The sequence below is a fragment of the Pygocentrus nattereri genome, chromosome 11 (genome assembly GCF_015220715.1).
Source record: "Pygocentrus nattereri isolate fPygNat1 chromosome 11, fPygNat1.pri, whole genome shotgun sequence".
Classification (NCBI taxonomy): domain Eukaryota; kingdom Metazoa; phylum Chordata; class Actinopteri; order Characiformes; family Serrasalmidae; genus Pygocentrus; species Pygocentrus nattereri.
The window spans coordinates 14,019,618-14,045,698 of NC_051221.1; the positions used below are offsets into that span (position 1 = coordinate 14,019,618).

General features: G+C 39.7%; 2 protein-coding genes and 1 long non-coding RNA gene across 7 annotated transcripts in view; 1 reads left to right on the forward strand and 2 right to left on the reverse strand.

The window, feature by feature from the left end:
• LOC108435620 (zinc fingers and homeoboxes protein 2) overlaps window positions 1–1,416 on the reverse strand; it is a 46,937-nt gene extending 45,521 nt beyond the window's left edge. The window contains exon 1 of the mRNA XM_017711584.2: window positions 1,270–1,416. The gene's annotated coding sequence lies outside the window, so the exon portion shown is untranslated. The remainder of the gene's footprint in view (window positions 1–1,269) is intronic.
• Window positions 671–24,475, forward strand: LOC119264259. The gene is made up of 3 exons (XR_005130916.1): window positions 671–806; window positions 1,389–1,539; window positions 24,303–24,475. It is a non-coding gene; the product is annotated as an uncharacterized LOC119264259 (long non-coding RNA).
• LOC108435589 (collagen alpha-1(XIV) chain) overlaps window positions 17,351–26,081 on the reverse strand; it is a 130,847-nt gene continuing 122,116 nt past the window's right edge. For 3 of the 5 annotated variants that reach the window (XM_037542456.1, XM_037542453.1, XM_037542452.1), the window contains 2 exons: window positions 24,315–24,467; window positions 17,351–18,585 (listed from right to left, as the gene is read on the reverse strand). In XM_037542456.1, coding sequence (XP_037398353.1) covers window positions 18,296–18,585; window positions 24,315–24,467 — 443 coding nt within the window. In that variant the 3' untranslated portion in view covers window positions 17,351–18,295. Of the gene's footprint in view, window positions 18,586–19,510; window positions 20,744–24,314; window positions 24,468–26,081 lie in introns of those variants that run through there. The other 2 variants (XM_037542454.1, XM_037542455.1) reach the window with 2 other exon arrangements.

Below are 26,081 nucleotides of genomic sequence, written 5' to 3' on the forward strand. Positions count from 1 at the left end.
GACATGTAAACAAAGTCATTCAGAGTGGCTTAATGTGCAGCAGTTCACTGTGAAGAAATATATCGATATTATTCAGATTTCTTTACAGTTCTGGTGATAGGAACCAGGGGTCACCATTTGTACGACACAGATGGGCATTTTATTTACTATCCATGACCACAAGTGACCGGAGTTTTACATTTTATAGGTGATGCTGATGATGGTAAAATAGGAGTAACTCTTAAAAACTGTTTTCTTTGGGGACTACTTTGCCTTACAACACCCTGGGCGTACCCCTCCACCACGAATGCATTATAATAAACGAATCCAAATACATTAAAACTGTATCCCAAAACTATCATAAAACAACGTGTCTGGCGTCAGGCGGCCTGTATTTCGAGCATTTCGTGTAAGAGCTTTCTGTGAGGCAGCTTCCAGAGGCATCAGACACTGGGTTCCCATCACCAGCACTGTGAACACTTCTGACTCTGAATGACTTTGTCTACATCTTAACTAATGACTTCGCGGGGAATCGGTGAAGTACCGCTTTACAGCCAGCATATGTGACATAAAAGTGAGAGAAAAGCGCGAAACTGATCAGAACTACTGCTTTAAAGTCGTGCCCCAGAGCGCCAGTGCAGACATCCATCTCCAGCCCTTTCCCCCTCGCCAAGTTTAAGGACACTTGGTCCGTACTGACACTGATACTGCTGGTGGTTAGCAGTCAGCTAGTCCTCCCAGACTGCCATACAAGCACTTTCTGAAGGCCTTATCTTAAACAACACGACATGACAACAGCATGAAAGTCCTCGGGGAAATGCCACCAGGTAAACACAGCAGGCTCGACGCCGTCCAGCCCCGACAAATACAGCTTTAGCGCCGAAATCTGGAGGACGGTCCGAAAATAAGACGGCTAGCTAGCGCGGCTAACCGAATGCCATGACAACTGTGCGTTAATGCTAATGCTACGTTAGCCGGCGAGCTAGCCGGCCAGTGCCCCTCTTAGTTAGAGCTCCTACACCTACAGACCGGCTTAAAGTTTATTTTCGCAGCTGTGCTAAGTGTTATTTCGGGCTTGTAAGGAGCCACGTCCCCCACACACGTCGACCAAGGAGTAAAAGTCGTCCGTAAACTGGCAAAGTGAGCATAAATGATGAAAAATAGAAACACAAATGCTGAAGGTGTTGAAGTGAAACCGGGCGCTGAACTGAACTTCGGCTTAATGCTGAAAAACGACAGCGAAGTAAGAAGGGCAAAAAGAACACCAACAGAAATGAATTAGGTCCTTACCTGCCTAAAAAAGCGAGTCTGTTGCTGTGGTGAAAAGACTGAGATTAAACAGCACCAACAAATCTTTTCGTCCCTTCCGAAAACGGCGCTTTTTAAGCTTTTTTCTTCTTCTTCTTCAGGAAAGCAGCAGCAGCAGCGCCCCGTAAAACATTTGTAATCCTAAAGATTTGTGGCGGATCCTAAAGACAAGCGTAGAGAGGGGGAAAAAATAAAAAAGCAAGTGGCTGTGCATGCATGGGAGATCTGCGACGAAAAAGCCCACATGATCTGGTACGTCAGCATATATTTTCATACGACACCAAAAATATTTTCATTCAATGCATCGAGGAGCAGCAGCAGCAGGACGAGCTCGCACAGACCCAGACGCCGCTGCTGCTGCTGCTGCTGCGGTGTGTTTACTGTGTTTAGTCCAGCAGCAAGGTGGTGGAAGAAGAGAGGGAAAGGAGAAAGAAAGGAGGAGAAAAGGAAGAGACAGGCAGCAAATGTCCAGGGATGAAAATAAATCAACTTGAGTCACCATAAAACCCACCCTGCTGGAAAAAGACTAGTAGGACCTGGTTGTGCTTTCTAATAGGAATTGGCTTAATGGTCACCACTGGAGACCACCCTTCTTTAATGATGGTTCTTCAAGGGTTCTTCAGTAAAGATATGTCTCTATAGCACCATGAGCATTCAAAGAACCCTTTCCATGATTAAATGCAGCCCAAAAAGTGTTCTTGTGTTATGGTATAATGGCAGGCTTGTTACAACAGAGGAACCTTTTTTGGTACTACATAGAACCCTTTTCAGAAAGGTTCTATATGGAACCTTCTGCCGCACATTCTCAATTCATGTGAAGAACTCGTTCATGATACAAAGACTTCTAACCATGCAATGTTTTTTTTTTTGAGTGTTTATGGTTCTATATAGGTGTAGATTATATAGATAACATTTTCTATTTATATATATATATATATATATATATATATATATATATATATATATATATATATATAAATATATAAATAATTGTAAGATTAAAAATATAAGATGAATTGAGTTTCAAGTTAAAACCTAAGTAGCCTGAATGCCTTAAATTTACATGTGTTATACTCTACATAATGAAGTGACACATTAGAGTCATTTACAGTGTGATATCAACAGGATACGATTTGGAGACAGACACCACCAGGAACCAACAGACGCTCTTAATGGTCTCTATGAATTGCTGTAACTAACCCCAGTAATATGAAACCATCCAACAAGTTCTGAATGTATGTGGTTTGCTGTCATTCATTCTTTTGCCTTTAATCAGCTTGTGTGCCCGTCTCTTCAGGACGAGTCTCAAGTGCATGTTTAATGTTCTTATTACCGATAAGCTCAATAAATGTGGACGGGGATGAATTTCCAGTTTTGCCAGCATGATAGAAAAAAAGTTGTTTTTTTGTTTTGGCTGACATTTGACTGGCTTTTTTCTTTTTTTTTTTTTTGGCTCACGGCAAATATGCATATTGATTGGGCGTCATTTTTTCCATTGTGCTTCAGTGCAAATGCCAGAGGCGGTAATACTTAATACTAATAGATGCTTTTGGGCCTACATATACCCAAAGTGCAAATATAAATACACACACACACACACACACACACACACACACACACACACATTTGGGTTCATAAGATACATGGATTGCCTGAGCAAACAACGCCACCTGGTGTTTACTCCCGATACTCCTTTACACCTGTTTCCTGACATGTTATTGCTTTTCCTGCTTCAGTGCACCCTCACCTCACTAATGGGCTGTTAAGCAGCTGATTACTTGAACCAGGTGTGTTGGAAGCTGGGATAGCATTGAAAAGTGCAGGGTGGGCCTCCAGAAGCAGGGTCGAGAAACCCTAGCTGTGTCCAAAAATACATACTACTACACTAACGAATGGTCACAGTGGCGGTGATGGGAACCTGGCGTCTGAGACGTTTATTGCTTCTAAAAGCTCCCTCACAGAAAGCTATTGCATGAAATGGTCATGAATAAGCTGCTTGATGTCTGCGACTGTTTTTTTGAGATTGATCTGAAATATGTTTTCAGATCCATTCATAGCAGAGAGATGTATGGAATGGAAAGTGCTATAAAAGGTAAAATAGTACACAAAGAAATGTTTAGACATAACACTGTTTTACCAGCATCAGCACTGCATATAAAACTCGCCACTGTGGGTGAAGTACACAAACCATGTTCTTCAGTTAAAGTAGAGATACCCGAGGTAAAATATGACTCTGGTAAAAGTAGAAGTTCCTCCCTTTAGACCTCCACTTGAGTAAAAGTACTAAAGTATTTACCATCAAATGTACTTAAGTATAAAGTAAAAGTACTAAAAGAGTAATTCTGGCTCTGATGTCCTGTTATCATTTTTATAACCAGACTGGCTTCATGAACTCATTTCAGGTGAAAGTCCTCCAGCGTCTCTCTTGGTAAACCAGTCTTTTAATAGAACGTCATTAATTAGTGACGCTGACGTCTATTAAAATGATCATAAGCACAAAACACTGAAGGTAAACAGTTTCCATCAGGGAGAACCGAGTTGGTCTGAAATCACTTTTACACACAAGCAAAGTTTCAGTTTCAGATTTATTTACAACTTAGTTCCAAGTTTAAGTTTAATAAAAACTGGCTTTAAACTCAGGATCACAGATGAGCTCCTTTACTATGTTGATCTGTAGGCCTCTGTTCATAAACATAAACCAGCCCAAACTAATTTACTATAAAATGAAATGGTGTTTGTAGAAATTCAGAAAAAAGCCGCGTCAGTCTCGACTGCATATGTGGACATATTTCTATATTGTGCTCTATTTACACAAAGTTAGGTTAGTTCATCATTTATGTTGAACAGACTCTCCCAAATCTTTACGCTGCTGCGCTGACGTTGAACTCTCGTGAAACTCGTGTAGCTTCACTGGTGGTTTTGCATAATAAATCAAACGGCTGTGTTTGTGCTGTAGACATTCTGACTCCTGGTTCTTATCACTCTGCCCTGCGATGGACTGGCGACCTGTCCAGGGTGTATCCTGCCTTCCGCCCAATAACTGCTGGGATAGGCTCCAGCACCCCCCCGCGACCCTGACGGAGAAGCGGCTTAGAAAATGGATGGATGGATGGATGGATGGATGGATGGATGGATGGATGGATGGATGGATGGATGGATGGATGGATGGATGGATGGATGGATTCCTATCACGAAGGTTCAGTGCCTATCACAGAAGGTTCATTTCACACCAAACCACTTTCTGAATTACTTTGTTTACACTTCAAGTAATGAGTTATGCAGAAATTGGTGGAATTCCACTTTAAGTACTGTGAATCTTAGCGGATGCAACATCGATCAGAAAAGAAACTGAAGTTTATTAGGCTGAGTTCTTCTCTTTTGACGATCCTCCTGGTGTAAAGTAAGACTATAAAGCTCCAGTGTGAAAGGTGTCAGATACAGTAAAGCCATCAAGGAGCTGAACAAACAGAAAAGAATGAATTTAAACTCAAGAATGGGATTAGGAACTGAATATTAATGACAGAAATGTACCTGAGCAAAGTAGATTGCTGTCTTTTCAAATATGCTTGGGTAGAAATAATGTATTAAGGACAAGTCTACCAAAATTGGGCTTGAGTACATGGGACAGAGTAAACTGAACTAGTTCCTACCCACCTCAGGCTCTAATACACCAGGCCAGTGCAGAGGAGACACAATAAAATAAACACTGAACCAAAGCAGCCCATCTGGAGCTACACAGTGGAATATTTAGAAGAGCATTGGCCAGCTCCAGGCCTGCAGTTCACCTGTACTGGACACTTTCGGGCCTAGCTCAGCTCTAGAAGGACTTGATCATTAGCTAATAAGGGAAAACACCATACCATGCAGTGTGGGTGGACTGAAGGATTAGAAGTGCGAGGTGCTAGTTTAGTATTTTCCATGCTGGTATGCCCTCTTTTTAATGACCTGATAAGTTGAAGGGGGGTTTGTTGAGCAGGCAAACACTAAACCATCATTTGCTAATGATGTGGCTCAGGTGTAGGTCCACAGCACTGGAGCTGAAAGGCAATGATATAGTGAAATACTGCAGAAATGAAGTGGCAAAGATTTTGGGGTTGGTCTTACTTTGATGTTTGTTTTGGTGTCTGGGGTGGGATGGTGAAGCAGAATTTGTTTGTCAACAATAGGTATAGATTAACCCCGTTTGTATAGATTACAGTAGGTCATACTTACGGCTGAGTGATAAGGAGTGCAATATAACTTTCCTCGATAGAACTAATGACAGTAAAAAAATAAAACCACAAGAAAACAGCCAAGATAATTAATATAAATAGGTCAGCTAAAACAGTTGCAGACTGAGTGAAGGTGGTTAAAGATTAAGGTCCAATCCCATTTCATATTTTTACCCCTACCCCTTATATGCCGTTCTATCTCAACTAAAATCGGGACACCCTTCCCATAGGCATGAATGCACAAAACAGAGGGGTAAGGGCAAAATGGTAGGGGCAAGAGGTGAAATGGGATTGGGCCTAAAAGTTTTAAATGGTTGAGTGGCACCAGCGGGCGGTGTTTTACAGATTCCTGTAATGAATTCCACTGGTGCTCAAAGCTGATTTTCCCAGTTCGGTAAAACCACTCAGCACCTAAAGGGTGATCCAGTCCCTGGAACGTATTTGATCATTTCCATTATTTACAGAGAGTAGTGGTGTAAGATTGCATGCAGTCGGTGAGTGCTGTGTAGATAAGCCAGTAAGTTTCCCACTGCACTGCCGTAGAGGACCAAACTACTTTTGAGACAGATGCGATGTTGAGTGTTGTGGGAGTCTCTGGTTATCAATCTCAGAGCTGACTGAACGATTGAGTCTAAGGGCTTGAGGCTACTACTCACCATGATCACTTTTTAATAACAGTGTAGTTTCAACAATCTAGTGTTCATTGGGAAACACATTTTGTTTTGATACGGGAAACCAAGCTTCTTTCCTAATTTACTGACTAGCTTACTGATATCATATTTAAATCTATTTTTTTGCAGCCATATGCCAGTGTACCTGAGTTCCTTGACTATCTCAATTCTGGATCCCTTCAGGTTGGCAAGATCTGATGAGTTAAATCAAAAGTATAAACCCATTTCCAAAAAAGTTGGGACGCTGTGCAAAATGTAAGTAAAAACATGCAATGATTTGCAAATCATTTAAACCCTGCATTTCACTGACAATAGTACAAAGGCAACTTATTAAATTTGAAACTGAAGTTTTACTGTTTTTTGAAAAATATACGCCCATTTTGAATGTGATGCCAACAGCACATCTTTTGCTTTTTTGCATCATCTACAGTACATAAGAGCATTAAAAGATTCAGAGAATCTGGAGAAATCTCTGTATGCTAGGGCTATATACAAGGCCAAAAGCCATTATTTGCTGGCCATGATCTTTGGACTCAGGTGGCACTGCATTAAAAACAGATTTGATTCTGTAGTGGAAAATCACTACATGGGCTCAGAAACACTTCTGAAAACCACCGTCTGTGAAAACAGTTTGGCGCTTTTCATCCACAAATGCAAGTTAAAACTCCAAAATGCAGGGAAAAACCAAATATAAACAGGATCCAGAAACCCTGCCACCTTCTCTGGGCCTGAGTGCATTTAAAATGGACTGAGATGAAGTGGAAGAGTTTCCTGTGGTCTGACAGATCAACATTTGAAATTCTTTTTGAAAATCATAGACGCTGTTCTCCGGGCTAAAGACCACTCAGCTTGTTATCAGTGCACAGTTCAACGGCATTAGTGCACATGGCATGGGTGAACGATATATACATGTTTTGGCAACATATGCTGCCATCCAGATGACATCTTTTTCAGGGAAGACCTTGCATATTTCAGCATACAATGTCAAACCACATTCTGGATGTATTACAACAGCATAACTCCATATAAAAAGAGTCAGAGTGCTAAACTGACTTGGCTGCAGTCCAGACCTGACACCCACTGAAAACACGAAATCAAGCAAGAACAGAAATACATTTCACTTTCTAAACTACAGCAGTGACTGTAGTTTACCACTGTGTTTCATCACAACTAAACATGCCCCATCCCAGCTTTTTTGGAATATGTTATTGGCATCAAATTCAAATGGGCATATATTTTTTCAAAAAACAATAATTTCTCAGTTTCAACCTTTGATATGTTTTTGTAGTATTTTCCTTTAAAAATATGGTTTACATAATTTGCACATCATTGCATCCTATGTTTACTCTGCATTGCATCCCAACGTTTTTGGAAAAGGAGTTGTAGAATTTCTGGAAAACAGCACAAATTTAGTCTTGTTTGCATTTAAAACGAATCTGTGCTCATAGATAGCTGATGTGAAAAGCATCAAAAGAGTGCTTTAGTACAGAATCAGCAGAACAAAACAGCAAAGCAAAACAGTGTCATCTGCATATAGGTGTACTTTACAGTCTGAGATAGAGGCAGGATTGATGTATTTATTGAATAAGCCTGGTCCTAGAATTGAACCTTGTGGAACACTTAGTTACAGACAGTAGATCAGATATATTGTGTCTCAGGGCCACACACTGTTGCCCATCAGAAAGGTAATTCTAGGCCCAGCTTGTAGCCTTGGCATCAAAGCCAGTGTTTTGTTATAGGATCAGGTGCATCCCTGCCACTATTTTTACAAACGACAAATGGATACTTTCTTTTGCTTTGGCACAGACAGTGTTGGCATTTCTAGAAGCGTCTCAAACTGAGTTGCAGGCATACAGCCTGCATGTGAAAGCTCTCATAAAAGTCCTAGAAAATGAAAAGTAAGTTCAAATTAGTATGAAAATTTGTTTTGCTGAAATGTTGCTCCTTGATAGCTCAGGAGACGTAATTGATGAGCCTCTTATGTTTCCTCAGGAGAACTAGTGTTGGACAAAAAGGAGATGCGAGATACAGGAGAGACGAGAGTTGGTTGCAGAGCAACACATGCATTATTACCTTGGCAGATCTAAGTACAATAAGTGACACATTTCTACTAAAACTCAAGGGGAAACATGAATAATGGACGCATTTGCTCAGGAGAAACATCTGAACAGCAGAAAAGACTTAAATAAAGGTTTCCTTTGTACAGTTAGGCCACGTCTATTGAGATTTTTCTTTGCTGTGGGGATGAAAGGATAAATTTTTAGCCTGTTTTTTTTTTTATTATGTTTTTTTTTTTTTTGCCATACGAACAAGCCAGATTTACCAAAAACATGCCTCATGTCTATTTTGTATTAAAATCTATATACCAATCTGAATATTGTGCATTTTTGTGCTGTGTATTTGCTTTTGGTGTGTAACAACCACCATTGTAAGGAACAGTGGTGGACAGTAAAGAAGTAAATGTAATTAGTTTATAATCTTAAGTAGTTTTTTTGTGTATCTGTACTGAAGTTTTTCCAGTTTGGACGACTTTTTCCTTTCACTCCACTACATTTCAGAGTCAGATATCTGACTTTTTCCTCTTCTACATTTTGAGAAATCTGTCATTCCTTTTGGTTTCTGTGTGTATAAAAACGTAACATGTCAAAACGAAAGAAGCGCAAAGCCAGAGCACCAATCAGGGCCCAGCGGTCACTTTGTTTAGAGCTGGTTTTGACCTGTTGGTCATACCGACCCAGTGCAGCACACGGTTCAACGTCAGCGCAGCAGCGTAAAGGTTTGGGAGAGTCTGTTCAACATAAATGATGAACTAACCTAACTTTGTGTAAATAGAGCACAATATAGAAATATGTCCACATATGCAGTCGAGACTGATGCGGCTTTTTTCTGAATTTATTATAATTTAGTAAAAGAAAACACATTTGGGAATCTTAAAGCAAGTTTTTATTCAACTTAAACTTGTAACTAAGATGAATTATGTTAATATTTTGGTACTTTTACTTAAGTACAAATACTTTAGTACTTTTACTCAAGTGGAGGTTTAAAGGGAGGAACTTCTACTTTTACTGGAGTAATATTTTACCTTGGGTTTCTCTGCTTTACTGCTGGTAAGGATTAGTTGTAATGGTCATGTAAAAATGACTATAAACCCACAAAAAAGGTGTAAGAAGGCTTCAGAGGTAAAAGAAGCTAAGAAAAAATGTAGAACGTGGGCCGTAAAAGCAGTTTGAGGTAAGTGTTTGTTGACTTAGGCATGCAGTTTGTACTAGTGATCATATTGCTCTTGTTGGAAGAAAACCTCATATCTCCAAAATGATAATTTTACAGGAGCAGGAAAAAAACTTTTAATTTTAACGTAAGTCAATGGAACCCGACATTGTTCCAATTAATTTTAGGTAATTTATTTCAGTCCATTTATCATAACATTTACACAGATTCTAAAATATAACAGGTACTTTCAAATTGTCAAAAACTGAAATGTCAAATGGAGACCTGACAAACCAAACTGGGCCTTGTGAAGCCAGCAGGAGCTGCCCTTCTCTTTAATTGGCTATGTACAGGGTGGGTGTGGGTGCCCATTGGCAGATGTTTGGCATCGAACATGAATTTATTCATGTGTCTGCCATGGTGCGCACTCGCATTTAGATGCAGATTTGGCTGATAAATAGTCTGTTGTCTTGCCCCCTTGCTGTGTGGCTTTCATATTTAAGCTGATGTTTGGCCGGATGGGATCCCAATTACAGGCACCACTGTGGAGATGTGGAAGAGCCAAATCCACCACTCCACAAAGAGCACTGACACTTAAAGTGATAGTTTGGTGGAAAGTCAAAGTTACACAATTTTACACAACTTCCCCCAAATGTGGTCAAGTAGCCAAAATGTGTTTGGTGTATGAAGGTTTGCTATTTTGTTTTTGCAAATGATATTAATACATATATTATTTACACTTCAGCCTTTTTCAGTATTTAGAGTATCCACTTTTTGCCTTTATCACAGCTTCTGTTCTTTCCAAGGAGCTTCACTTTGTTTTTCAAACATCCACAGAGATCTTTTTCACACCTCCAAAGTTCAGTTTTAGAAGTTGGTTTTGAATTTTCTGTGAGTCTCACCCACAACCCAAGTAATCCAAACCCATTCAGTGGTGTTGCGTTCTGGACTCTAGGATGGGCAGCCCATTGCTCTTGTTTGGTTTGATGACGTCTGCTGTACTGTCACATTATAGAATGGTTTACAGTCGAAACGGTTTACAAATGTTACAGCACTAGCAACATAAATGCTAGCTAAAATGTTAGGAAAGCTGTCAGATACAGTAAGACACTTACTGTAAGTTATTACATACTTCTACTGCTGGAAAAAACTGCTGTTCCAGTCTCATGAGGTAATTACAATGTTATTACATGAGAGAATAGACCGTTACAGCTATTCATACACTTGTGTAATTACGTGATGCAAAACTGAAGCTGATACACATGTGTAATTACATAAGGCACACTTCTGTAATCTAACTAAGTGACTAAATCATTAGTAGTTACATTGCTATTGCATATGTTCACATGCAACTACCGTTATTAGAGACACTTCATGTAAAGTGGGACCAATATTTCATTGTATGGGTACATCACATATTGCACATATATATTTACAAGCAAATAAACGCACAGATACTTTCCATAGAGATTGCATCAAATGATGTGTTAAGTAATCTTGAACAGATTTGCTTCTGTGGTTTCTGACACTGTATTACATGCTATCGCCTATAAAAATGGACAACAGTAGATTGAGATAAAACAGCAGAAGTATCCACTCTGGAGCTAGAGGTTCTGTAGTTTTGTGTATCTTTATAGTCATACAGTGTCAGAATGCACATACAGAAGCCTATTTGAGGTCGTAACCCTCTACTGCATGCATTATGAGAGCAAAAAAAACCAAAACTTTTCTTGCATAAAATGGTCCTCAATTTATTATTTCAGACCCGATTATTACGATTATTACTACCACGTCTTTTTGGAGTTTTGCGACAATGAATGCCGGTATGTGGGGCCAGGATGAAAACTGTAGATGAGATTTTCTCCTTTGATTTAATGTATTTTTTTAGTCTCTCTTTGGGATGAGTTCACAAAGAGAGGCATCCACTGAAGAGAGTTCGTACAGTTCTTCAGTCTCTGGCCGTTTCGTCTCTTTGTTGACCTGGAAAATGTCTGAGGTCAAATCAGACAATTTGGGAGAATCTATGGCCTTGGTTGCCATGGCGAGGAACATTGATTATACCATTATCATTTATGAGTTCCTGCGGCGTAATATTAAAAAGGTCTCTGACCTCGACTACAGATGATGACCTTTAAAAGGCTGTAATGGATGAATCTGCTATGAAGAGTTTATGCGCGTCTCTGGAGCTCTTTCACCCCCTCACATTTCTTCAAATGATGCTTTTACTTCCGCTTTAGTGTCTTTATGAGGAAAGGAATTTTTTTAATTTTTGCTCTCATCCACTTGCGTCCTTCACATTTGTCTCCTACTTCGTTTTTCCTCGTTTCATTTCATTTCTCTTCCATTGTTTCAGCTCCTGCGCTGCTTTGTTGTTGCTCAGGCCTCTCACTTTAAGAGCTTTACCATTTTATTTTAGGCCAAAAGGATCCCAAAAGGAGAAGGATAGCGCCAAACAAACGTTAGTTTCTGTGTGAACACAGAACCGTGTGCAGAAATGAGTTCATTCTGTTTGCTTCTGCTTCATTGTTTTAGTGAAGTAGCAATACGTCTACAGGAGCTTACTCCGTACGTCTGGAAAAAAAGTCAGAAGACTGAGCTTCAATTTTAGGACTAGCTAAGTGCTACATATTTTGAAGTCTACATTAATGTATTCTGTTTAATCCCTGGGGTCCATTTATTATATCTGTGGGGTTTATGTATCAAAAAGAGTCCTGATTCATTTTTACATGTCCATTTTCCAGCCTCTTGTTGCTGCCAAGAGCTCTTTTTGCCCAGGGTCTGGACAGTTGTAAGTAACTCTAATATTGGCTACACTTCTGCCCTGTAATCGAACGTCTTCAGAAAGAATGAAAAGAATTGAGGAGTAAAAATAAAATAAAAAAGAGGATAGAAAATGAATGAAAAAGACTTCAGCCGCTGAGTTCTGGTGGTTCTTGTGGAAGGAAGGAAAAGGCCTTCGTTTTATTTAGCATCGATTGGCAAGATGGTTCCCGGACAACCACAATGCAAATCTCAAAACTTCCCTTTTTATTCCCCTCTGGGGCAATGAGGTAATCTCCCCACCCCATTTACACAATCCCATACCATGTTAGTCATCATCTCCAAACCTTACACCTTTTATGGTACACTGTAAAAAATGTGTAAGCTAACCATAAGACATCTGTATTTAATTAAAGGAAATGGTCTGTTATTCCTGATTTATGGAGAAGAAAAAGGGAAAAAACACCTATGTTGTCTTTGGGGGAAAAACACCAAAAGAAAACAAACAACCCACTCTGGTCTGACTCTCATCAGACTATTCCCTCCTTGCAGGACCCTCTTGTGCAACTCCCCGTAGAGTCACCTCACACAATCCTCCATATACGTCCAAGAGTGACCTCAGTTATAACAAACGGTCATCTGGCCCAGCCGCCTTCAGCGAGCTCAGAAGCTCTTCCCCTGTTAGAGAGTCTACAGCATCCAGTCCATAGTCTGCTTCCCTATATTACCTTATTAGGAGGCCTCCAAGCTCTCTAGCCAGCTAATGTTTTATTAAATCCAATCTTCCAAATCAGTTTTCCATCACACTTTATCCCTCGGAAATTAAACGGGTTATTGTTGCTCTGCCGATGTATGTAAATGAGCTCTGCTCCAATAGGCTGTACTGGATTGCACCTCATTCAAAAAGCACACGTGACTGGGTGGAGTGCCACTGCTGTAGGTTGAATAGGTGGATACATGTAAATTGGATAGTTTGCATGAAAGGTGAGGCCAAAACAGGCTTCAGTTCAAAACTTTTCAGTGGATTTTCTATATATGGACTTGATGGACTTGATGGACTAGGGAGTGGACGGTATGTTTTGAGACCAATGTTTGCTTACTATGTCTGTTTTATTAAAAAAATAAAGGACAGTGAGTTGAGTAAATGGACACTAATCATAACGCTTATTAAAATGTCTTACAATTGCACTTATGTAATGTCTTATATCTTGTATATAAGATATCTTGTATCTTGTCTTATATCTTGAATTGTGCAACTGTCTTTCTAGGTGTCAGCCCTGATATCTGGCAGCAGTTTAGCTCAAGGGTGTCTTAAGACTCCAGCCTATGTGTACTAGTGTACTAAGCATGCATTCTTTTTACAAATCATTTCAGATAAGAACGTTTAAATGTCTTAATTGTAAAGATTTGGCGTCTGTGCCTCTTGGCTTTCCCCCTTTATCTTTGAGTTTGGCTCAAAAAGGGGTATAGGCCAGTGATTGAGCAGTGAAAACAGCCCCATGCCATTACTTATTTTATCCAGTCGCTCATAACACTCTTTCACCACAAGATGTCAGTGTTGTATTACAGTGTTGTAGGCCTAATTTCAACCTGCAGCATGTACACAGATTTAAAAATACAAAATCACGCAGTTGTAAGAAATGCTTTGCCAACTCCGAGGCATTTAGAATCACAGTGACCAGCACACACAAGCACATGTTCACCTTGTAGATGTAAAGTCTGAGACGACAGCTCATCTGCTGCTGACACTGAGGTGTTTAAAAACTCAAGCTCTGCTGTGTCCGATCCACTCATACCAGCACAACACACACTAACACACCACCACCACATCAGTGTTACTGCAGTGCTGAGAATGATCCACCACCCAAATAGTACCTGCTCTGTGGGGGTCCATGGGGGTCCTGACCACTGAAGAACAGGGTAAAAGGGGGTATCGGAGAAACAGATGGACTACAGTCTGTAACTGTAGAACTACAAAGTGCTCCTATACAGTAAGTGGAGCTGATAAAATGGACAATGAGCGTAGAAACAAGGAGGTGGTCAGAATGTTATGTCTGATAGGTGTCATTTAACCGAGAGACTTTACTTGAACTCAGGCAAACTGTAACAGTATTTGTACAAATTTGTAGGTATGAGCTTACAGTACTGACAGTGTGACTCCGTCAAGACTGGTGAGTGAAGGCAGCATCCTGCAGCAGCTGGAGTGTAAACGCGAACAGCTGTTTGCTTGTAATGAGCAGCAAATGCTCATGTGACAACAGAAAAGCAGCACTAGACAGAGAGCGTGGTGTGATCAGCACCCGTAGGGGGTGCTTGGTGGCAAATGGTCCTTAAGATAGATCCTGTGGTCTGACTGAAGCCATCAACACATCTGGGGACAAAAAATAGAGGTGGGAGCAGAAAGAGGGACGGAACGAAAGAGAGTCAGAAGAAGAACAAGGATGAGGAGGAGATGTTTGGGGCCTAACAGGTAGGCCTGGCACTAGGTCATTTTATACCCATGAATCAGCTCTGAGAAATGCACACGTGTGTAAATAACAGGCCTGTTGGGTCTGAGAAAGAGAGGGGAGAGAGAGAGAGAGAGAGAGAGAGAGAGATCTGCCTCTCAGGGCTGCCTCTGTCCCCTCTCCACACCTTTATTTGACCTAAATACTTTACAAACCCTGTTAGGATCATGACCCTACATGTCTGAGACAGGGAGAATACTTGAGTCTTTTGTGAGCACCATCATGAAGATTACCTGTTAATTTAACAGTAATTCTAAAGTAAAGGGGTTATGCAAGCCAGTCTAAATCTTGGTAAAAGAGCTGTTGGCCATTCATGCAGAAGGCATGCAGTCCAGTTTACTGGGACTTTTATATCAAGCATGGACACGTGTCCTGATAAAATGCTGTTTAAGAGCTGCGAGTGTGAATGATGCAAAGCCTGAACATTAGAGATAAACACATCCGGATTATGTAACAAGGCATGAGCGTGAGAGAGGCCTTCCAATCTCCCTTTATTCCTTAGAATCGAATGTGTTATGTAAATAAACTTTTTCTGATTGGCTTTATGGTTGACATCACATTCTAAATGGGTCATTTTGCAGCTTAGCTTCTGTTTATGGACTGGACGTTTTGAAACTTTAAGCTATTTTTGGGGGATTTTAAGTAATTTTGGGGCAGTTTATTTTTTTTTCCAGCCCCCTTTTCTTTTCTAGCCACCCGCCCGCCCTGTCAGTTCCTCGGGCCGCTAAAGCTACCATAAAGGCTAGAAAAGTTACTGATTAAAACAGGACCACCCCGTCAAAATTAAGCAGTTCTCCGTAGTTTATCAGTTATAGGTCCAGGACTGCATAGGACAGGATCTGGGACTCGAGAAAGAAAAACTAGAGAAATAAAAAAACAGCTGTTCTTGGTGGAACTTCTATTTTATTGCCAAAAACAAACATGAATCAAAATAAGGCTTTGACAGTGTTTTTTCACACCCGTGAAGCCGATGATGATCTGTTCATGGTCTCTGTTTAATAGTGATTTTAAAATGCAATAAACCAAATCTCTAAGCACACTGACACTGACGCACCGCAACATACGGCCAAACATAATCAAGAACCAAACATTCCACATATTCCACAGAGGCATCTAATCATATACATTAATACATTTAGCACCTTTCTATTTCATAAACCTGTGGTGAGCATATGGGAACCGAAAAGTACAACAGCAAGAAAATCATTACTGTCACATTTCATAGGTTTATAAACTTCTCTTTTGTGAGTTTATAAGACCATCACACTGTAGAGACACTACCAATGAAACAAAATAAATAATCTGAATGAATAAAACAAAAGCTTACTCTTAATGGAAAAAAAAAATCTAAAACTTCAGCCAATATTTCATAAAAATTGAAAGAACTACGGTTCTTAGTGATGGTTGAGATAAAGTACTCTTATCAACATACTTATCTACAAAATCCACTGGAATCATTTTAACATACATGTGATTAATCTTATAAACAGGCACTTAATACAGAGGCATCTGGACTCTAGACTTCACATGGGGGTTATGTGAAGATGAGATTAAACAGACATCAGAAAGCTTGAAGGATGAGTCTCAGATGGTTAAAAGCACAGATTAAATCCAATGGTATCGTAAACATCAAAAGGTGGTCTGTACATGACTGTTGATACGAAAGTTCATTTACAGTTACTGAGCAACAGAACACGTCTTTTTACAGAGAGAGAGAGAGAGAGAGAGAGAGAGAGAGAGAGAGAGTTCACTGTATATCAGGCACTTAAGAGATTTCCACACAATGCATCTCACTGCTCTTCTGCAGTTATCTCCCACTTATGCAGGACCCCAAACACTTCTCTTAATCCTACTCATTCATAAACACCTGAAAGACAGCCCACCCAGCACATCAGATCAGCTATCAGCATGAATGTACAGGGATGATAGAGCCCACAATATTTTACTGATAACTTCACCACAATGTAACAGCCTGGCAGGTGACATAACACTGAATCTGAATTTTCTCCATACATCAAATAAGTCATCGATCAGCCAAAACAAGTCTGGTCTGAAGTTTGCTTCTTTAGTTTTCCACCGGTGCTACGAGTTAACAAACAGTGGTGGTTTATACGCCACCCACCAATATCATCAGTCAGTATTAATAATCACGAGCATCATGCAGGCCTAAATGACCACACTTGCCACAAAAGTCAGACTTCAGGATGGCTACAGCTCCTCTTTTTAGCTGGGCCAGTAATTTTTTAGCTATGCAATACCAGCTATTTCATCCATTTCTATAGAGAACTGTATATCATACAGTGCCAGAAACCATACAAGTCAAAACTAAACCAAACTTTGGACACCAAAAACGTCTTGGCTGATTGAGTACATTTAGGGTGAAGGAAAATAGCTAATTTGATTGTCAAACTATTCCTTTAAAGAGGTATTCCTCCAATTTTGTTGAAGAATGTAAACAAAGTAGTCCACAGTGGTTTGATGTGAAATGTTATGTTCTAGAGGAACCAGATCAATGGTGGTGATAGGAACCAGTACGTCTGATAGTGTTCATTACATCTAAAAGAAGTTTTGAGATTTTGGCCTTTTGTTGTCGTTTATATACACACATGTGTATATATATATATATATATATATATATATATATATATATATATATATATATATATATATATATATATATACACACACACACACACACACACACACACACAAGACCTTGGGGGTTATATTGCTTTTATACAACATCAATCAAGTAAGAAATGAATAATTTCGGCTGTGAATGTGAAATTTAATGTTTTAATGTCAGCGTCAGTTTGTTCTCCAGCTTCCACTACAGAGCAGCTTTTAAGTTGGCAGCTATGACAGAAGAAAACCTAAGCAACCTGGACTTAGCCAGAATTGAAACGAATACCATTCGCCAAACGTGTAGCTTCATCTTCAGATTCTGATCAAATCAGACTGAGCCATAAAACTTCCACAATATCAAGTTTAGCTCAGTTTTGTCCATTTTTGCTACATCAATATTAACATTGTTTTGTTCCAACCAGTCTGTATAGCATTTTACAGCCCATTTTGTTTGGCAAATGGGATCTTAAAAGTATTTCCATTTTCTGTTTGTTAGCAAAGTAAGAAGTAAAACATTCAAATGGCTTGAACTCCTACAGCTGCCAAAGTTGTTGCTTAGCAACGGCATCTCAGCGTAGTGATAGAGCGTTTGTGTTATGGCAGAATAACAGCACGGTTAGAACGCTTCTCAACCAATCAGCTTATATATATGGCAAAATTTAGACTTTACAGGAGAAGAGAAAAACACCTTACTTTTAATGTAATTTAATGTTTTTAATGTAAGTCAATGGAAACAGTCTTTTTCAAGTACTTTTGGGCTGTTTCTTTTGGCCCATTCATCAGTAATTTTACACACAATGGAAAGAGCACTGGTCATTTTGGATAGTAAATACAATGGCCATTTTGTGCAGTAGACACTATGACCTCTCGTCCCTATCACCACCACTGTAAAGAGTTTATCTATGAACCATTTTACATCAAATCACCCTGACTTTCTTTACATTTTAGCACTAAAATTATGCAGGATAAAAAATCATAGGAATCCCCCTTTAATGGTTACCAGGTGTCAACAGAAGGTTGTTAAAAGTTAGTGGTCATTCCCTTTCTGACCCCTCCTACGTTCTGCTACACTGCGAGTCTGTCGCTGTATACCTGGCGACCGCAACTCCTCCGTGTCCTCCGCTATGACTGGGTCGCCTGGCTCGACGAGGCGGGGCTGGGGGTAGTTGGGCTGGTAGTAGGAGGGGTATGTCCCATAACTGCCGTAAGGGTCTTCCTCTTCACCTTCTTCCTCTGGGGTATAGGGTTGGTACGGGTTTGGCGCCAGTTGGACTACGGGAATATCGCTGTCAGTCACTTCACGGTCAATTTCCCTCTCTGACCACCACCAAGCGGCACGGACGAGCACGGACGCACACGCACACACACACAGCACATAGTGGAAGGACAGGACACAAGCACATAGTCACTGATGACATCACTGCACCCGCAGCAGCAAGCAGAAAGTGGAGTTAGAGTGTGTGAGTGATATGTGTGCGAGTGTGTGAAAGTGTGTTAGCCAGTGCTGTGCAAAAGTGAGACCATCCTTCATTTGCTTAATTCATACCCAAACATCCATCAGACACATTCAGTGATGTTGAGACCTGGATTCTGTGGTTGGGATGCTGTGCAGAGTGTAAATAAACAGGATGCAATGATCTGCAAATCATGTCAAGCATATTTATGAAGGAAAATAGTAGAAAGACAACATGTCAAATGTTGTTACTAATTCTATTGTTTTTTGAAAAATACATACGCATTTTGAATTTGATGCCAACAACACATTGCAAAAAAGTTGGGATGGGGGCTTGTTTACCACTGTGTTTCATCTGAACTGAAGAGACACCACTGTAGTTTTGAAAGTGAAATGTTTTCCTTTTCTTGTCTGATGTAGGATTTCAAAAGATCAACAGTTGGGGGCTCATTTGTCATATTTTTCATTTCATAATGTGCCAAATGTTTTCAGTGGTGACAGGTCTGGACGGCAGGCAGGCCAGTTTTAAAATAGAGCAATGCTGTTGTAATACATGCAGAATGTGGTTTGACATTGTCTGAAATAATTAAGGCCTTCCCTGAAAAAGACGTCATCTGGATGGCAGCATATTTCCAAAGCATGTATATATCGTTCAGCATTAGTTGTGCCTTCACAGATGTGCATGTCACCCAATGCAATGTGCATTAATGCACCCCTATACCATCATGAATACTGGCCTTTCAACTGTGCAGCAGTGATAACAAGCTGAGTGGTCTTTAGCCTGGAGGACACAATGTCCATTTTTTTTTTCCAAAAACATTTTCAAATGTTGATTTGTTGGACCACATAACACTTTTCCACTTCCCTCTGTCCATTTTAAATGAGCTCGGACGCAGAGAAGGCAGCTGTGTTTCTGGATTCTGTTTATATGTGGTTTCTTCTTTGCATTTTAGAGTTTTAATTAGCATTTGTGGGTGCCGCAACAAGCTATAGCCAAATACTGGCTTTTGGCCCTGACCAGTTTTTTTTAGCATGACACAACTTTACCAGCCTTTTGTTTCCCTGTCCCAACTTTTTTGGCAAGTGTTGTTGGCATGAAATTCAAATTCAAAATTGGCAAATATTTTTTAAAAAACAAAAAAAATTTCTCATTTTCATCACCGTTTTTGTATTCGTGTCAAATACAGGGTTTAAATGATTTGCATATCATTGCATTTTGTTCATATTTACATTTTGCACAGGGTCCCAGCTTTTTTGGAAATGGGGTTGCATTTTGTTTTCTCAGTAAGAGCTTCTTGGTAGCTACAAATCCTTTTACACTCATAGTGTCATATTTTGTATGTATCTTTTAATCCCCCCCCCCCCTTATGGAATTGTGTTATCTTCTATCTAATCTTATCACAAATGTCTCACACATGCTTTCTAAGAGGCTTATGCTTCTGGGTTGTGGGGGGAGCTGGAGCCTATCCCAGCAGTCATCAGGCGGAAGGTAGAGAACACCCTGGAAAGGTCCCCAGTCCATCAGGGAGCATACAGATATACACATTCACACACACCTACCTAGGGGTAATGTAGACTGTCCATTTTGCCTGACTGCATGTCTTTAGATTGTGGGAGACCCACCCAGACACAAGAGAACAGGGAAACTCCACACAGAAAGGACCCTAGCTGCCTGGCCCGGGAACTGAACCCAGCACTACCCTCTAAGCCACTGTGCCGGCCCAGAAATAACTTGAACGTAATGGACATTTTGACTATAAAATTAAATAAATAAAGGGCGATCTCTCACTTTTGTACAGCACTGTACGTCCCCTGTCAAAGCACTTTTCACTATTAGGGCCAATGGGTGTGCAAGCGAGCCAAGGCAGAGCAAGCGTTTCATAGGCCGTGTGTGTGTGAGTAGATGGGTGCATGTGAGTGTGTTATAAAAAGACTCCAGGCATCTACATCAACAATCTACACAGAGTGTGTGAATGGAGCCTGCTGCTCAGTACTCATTCACAAACTGTATCTGGTCGTCAACTAGAGAAAGAGAGAGAGAGAGAGAGAGAGAGAGAGAGAGAGGGGAGAGAGACACAGACAGACACAGAAAAAAGCAAGAGAGGTCAGTAAGACAGACAGCGATTGTTTCATGCTTGGTTTTGATTGAATCACTGATGATGATGACGGTGATGATGCTTCTTTATCAATCAAGCGATAAAGACATCCAACCGTACAGGACAATCAAACACACACGCTCAGAAATACATAAGCAATGCACAACTTATATGCTTGGCATGAACTCTTAAGTCAACAGCTGACATTAAGTACCATGCATTCAACACACTATCATCACAGATGATAAAGGCCATGATACCAGTGATCTTTTTGACGTAGCATAGGCTGAAAATCTGATCGATTACGGCTGAATTCTATCCTTAAATTCATTCCTCATTGTCCACTATAGCTTCACTATCAATTCTGATGTGGGGAGCACAACAAAATACAGCTGAAACTAATGCCTACTTCTGTAATAGGTTAGTTCATCAAGAGTTTTTTTTCAGTGAATCAGCTATACAGGCTGATTCAGAAAGATTCATCCAACTTCAAAATGCCTTATTTCACTTGTAAATCATTACAGAACAATGCAGTAAACTGTAAATGGTTTAACTGAGCATAAAGTTTATGTAATTTTACAAGTGCTGAATATGAGCCTCCTCCAGCTGTACAAACAGCAGCGCCATAGTTAAACTCATCCCATACTCAGCTGAGCATGTCGGGTGTCTCTGCACTCACGGCTCTTTCAGTGCAAATTCGGAGATCATCCAGTGTTGTTGGGAGTCGTGGCACATAAACAGAGTCTTTAACCTCCCCCCACAAAAAAAGTCACACGGCGTGAGATCTGGTGGCGCTGGTGACCTTTTTCTTGGAACTGTTGGTACCAGTGACGAATGTTCTGAACTGTTGGAGGTTCACCTCAATACTGACACACTGAAACTCTGACCCCCTATTTCAACTGGTACGTGATTGGTTCCTGAGCACCTCACGGTTGCAAAAATATGGCGCTTTTAAATCGGATGAATCTTTTAGAATCACCCTGTATAACGATTAGGTTCCTTTTTCAGTGGGGAATAATTTAAAATAATGACACATAAAACCTAAATCTGAAAAACCTGAATTTCCCAAGTATTCATTTGTTGTTTTTACATTACTGTCACCATTATCCCACTACAAAAACTGTATCTCGTCAAGTGTAATGATGTTAAATCTGGTGGACATATCTAACACTTCCTATTTTGAGATGGTTGTGCATGTATTAAAAGATTATCTAGATTTCCAGATTTTTTTCCTTGTTTTTGGTCATTTTATTAAGTAAAATTATCTCACTGTACTGGCATACTTCTTAACCTCTTATTCTCCAGGGTATCTTTTGTTTTTTCCATCTGAATTGACATGACCAAATCATAAGGCAAAGTATTCAGCATCTCAATGCAAATAAAGGCAATTTTTTTTTCAAATGACCAGAACATCATACATATTACTATATGTTTACAATAATTTACTGCTGAAGGCCAAACATCTTTGACGCTCTTTGTATTATTTTATAAAAAATGATTTTTACAGAGCAGATCACTGAAGAGACGCCCTCTGTTTATAGTTTATAGCCCAGATTTGAGGAAAAATGGGTCGACTTTCAGTAGAAAAAAAATAGTTCAGCTTTTTTTTTTATTGTAACGGTTTAAAATTACATCACCATCTATTTGACTGGAGAGAAGACAGTTACAGCCTCATATGACACACACCTTCTGAATGTAGCTTATGAAATGTGAAAGCTATGAAGAATAAAATGTACCGGTGTAGTTTACAACAAGTAAAAAACTTTCTTAAAATCTTTTTAAGCTTACAACAATCTCAACGGGAGAAATATTATTATTTTTTGCCTAGATTTAAGATCATTTTACTTATCAAGACACCATTTTTTGCAGTTCATCAGTTGAATCTAAAGTATGACATATGAAATGAAACAAAGTTAAAAGAAAGCTTTTCAATAATTGCTAAAATCATTTCATCATGAATGTTTATTTCGTCTTAATCATTTACTGGATATTTTCATTTTTCAACTCATCTGCTTTTCTGATTTTTTTTTTCCAATTCTAGCATGTTTAGTCATTTATCTATTAAGCAACATCTGATACATCATTGGCTAAAGGTTTCTGTATTAAAGACAATGTTTATGACCAAAATGAACAACTGGCACTTATGTGATTTTGTATATTTGACTACTTTGGAACCATTTTGGTCCCAAATGCATCCTTAAGCTCTGCACCATGCACTGTTTTCTTGTTATTATGTTATGCATTAGTCTGCAGCCTTGCCACTTTATGACTATAGTGCTACATCAGTATGGCAGTAGTTTCACTACACTGTATTTAACTGCAGTGAACAAGACATTCTGCTACATTTTAATTGGCTGAAATTAGGCACTACTTAAAAGCTTTTACTTACTAATGGCAGGAGTGGAAAACATGTTAGAACTCATGTTTATATAGCTGTGACTTTTTTTAAACCCCACTTTCTCGAGTTCGTCTCTCTTTGCCACCACCACTGTTTAAAGCTGTGTCTGTGGCACAGATGATTTCTTATAATGGTGCCTCTGAAGTATGTTTAGAGAAATCTGCCAGAATGAATGCATGCATGAACTTAATGGTGTGTTTTTTTCAAGAAAATGACAATAAAAAAAAGTGTGGTTGGCTAATCACTGACCCTCATTGCCTCCATTTGACCGTCCCTATACCTGCTGAAAACTGCCCATTTACGCAGCCGTAAAAAGCTCTCTGTGTATCACTGGCCTCAGTGTTCAGTTTAAATTGCTGAAATTCACCATGCACTAAAACGAATAGACTATATCTTCGAGAACTGCTAAAGCATTGTGTCATGAGTGACCCTGGCCTCCACTCGCTGGGGTCACTCGTAACAGAATCAGAACAGAGTTCTTGATTTCGGGAAATTTAGAGGTAAAACTACGTGAAAGACAAAAAATCAGAACATCAAAACTGCGGTTTGATGTGTTGATATAGTGATGTACATGCATTGAGGCATGAATAGGTGGTGTCATAGTGCATTGTCCACTCAATTCAGAAATAGGTCTGACCTATTTATCAGTTATGTGTAGTAGTCAATTACTGTTATGGATGCATGTGTATGTGTGTATGTAAATATGTGCAGCACTGTACTGTCCTCAGACCTGCCGGGAAATCTGCTGAAAACTATTTATCTGAGAATTAAGTGTTTTTTGCTTGTAACAAATAAACAGACATACAGTAAAAAGTCAAGATGGTTTAAAGCCACTGAATGGTTCGATTTCATCAGCAGCATTAATAGATTTAGAGATGGTTTACAGTGACATACCCAGTCATAATGTATGTTATTAATATTTATTTGTATTTATTCTAATGCTGTCGTCATTCCAAACAAATAAACATTTACTGTCCAGATATACAGCTTTAAAAATACATTTCTCAGGTGCTGTAAGACTTTGTACAGTACTGTGTGTGTGTGTGTGTGTGTGTGTGTGTGTGTGTGTGTGTGTGTGTGTGTGAAGATAGAGACTCACCTCCGACGTTGTATCCGCAAGCGTTTGGATCGCAGTAGCCCGGAGGTCCGGCAGGTCCTACTGGCCCAGGCATGCCCGGCCTGCCTGAAGTTCCGGGGTTACCAGGGCGACCAGCAGGGCCTGGACCACCAGCCCTTCCCTCACCAGGTGGCCCTTAGAAAGCACACACACACAAGCATAAACATATTACACATGCACACATGGTTCACAGAGCTCACAGAAGCTTCTTCATTTCCTGTGTGACTGTCCTCAAACGCTGCTTCTGTTTTGGCCTGTGCAGCATCTCCTCGGGCCACCACAACACCCATGATGCCCTGCATTCAGTTCAGAGAACTCACGGGTGAAAGAATTCAGGCTCAATGTAAAACAGTCCTTTATTGAATTGTTCCTGACTTTTATGTCTGCTGGCATCAGGAAGCTTGAAGTGTTATCAATACCAGTCAGGTTCCCGCAAATCCTGCAGATGCTGCTTTTAGAAGCATTTTTTATCGTCTTTCCTTAAAATGTAAACTTTCACTGCTACCCTTGGGCTCTCATCACAAACCTCAGAAGATATGCTGTATCAGATTTGAAAACGCTTTTATTCCCAGTGTGAGCTTGTAGGTAAACAATAAGGACAAATAAAACCGTTACTGTGCTCAGCTTCTTATATCGCTGCTGTTGGAAGAAAACCACAATGGTAACTTTACAGGAGAAGGAAAAACATAATACATACTTTACCTTTAATGTAAGTCAGTGGAACCAGACATTTTTCCAAGTCATTTTGGATCATTTCTTTTAGTCCATGTCATGAAATTTACATACATTGTAAAGGGCAACAAGTATTTATGTCAAAAAGTGATAAATCTCAAAAATGGAGATACAGATTTTTCTTCTGACACAGCCACATGTGTTTATAGTCTAGCTGGACACATGTACTAAGACTGTTGTGCTCTTTCAGGCACAAACAGAACACACCCTGGCGCTCAGGTGTTTCATATGAAACTGTTTATGCACTACATGCATGGATGCCCATGAAGTGCATCTCTCTCTAATTTCAGGCTGGGTTATGCAGAATGTGGGAGGACTGATTAAAAATAGGCGGAGATACTGTAACCGCAGCTGATTACATCTTCCACTCAGCAGCTAACTGCAGCAGTTTTGTGTGATATTTTCTTATCATATGATGGATCTTAAAACTAGGTGTACATTTGCAGAATTGTCTAAAATCTGTGTTGTTGAAACACTTTCTTTAACAATGGCAGCAATCAGAGCGTCTAGATCAAGGACCAGGGCTTACAGAGCTGCTGAAACAATATTTGCATAACATAATAACACGATAAAAAAGACTTTGTGCAAGATATACCATGCAAAAGTTTGGGTGCCTCAGATCACATTGTTTTGTATCGTGACTGACAAAGAAAACCCTGTATCTCCATTTCGTATGTCAATTTTTTGTTTTCTACATCAAGTCAGTACACCAGTTGTACTTTACGTTGGGCAAAAAAATTCATGATGAATGGACCAATAGAAATGCTCTAAAATCACCTGAAACAAAATCTTTTTACAGTGACTTACATTGAAAGGTAAGAGTGTTTTTGCCCTCTCCTGTAAAGTTACTATTTTGAAGATACTTGTTTTTCATTGGACAGTGACAACATGTATCCCAGTGTTATAAACAGAACTGAAATGAGCTTTAGTGATGTTTAGTCTTCTCTGTTTGGGTCTTTTAACCTGATGAGAATAAATATGTTAACTTTTCAAAATCTTTCAGATTTAATGTGCCTT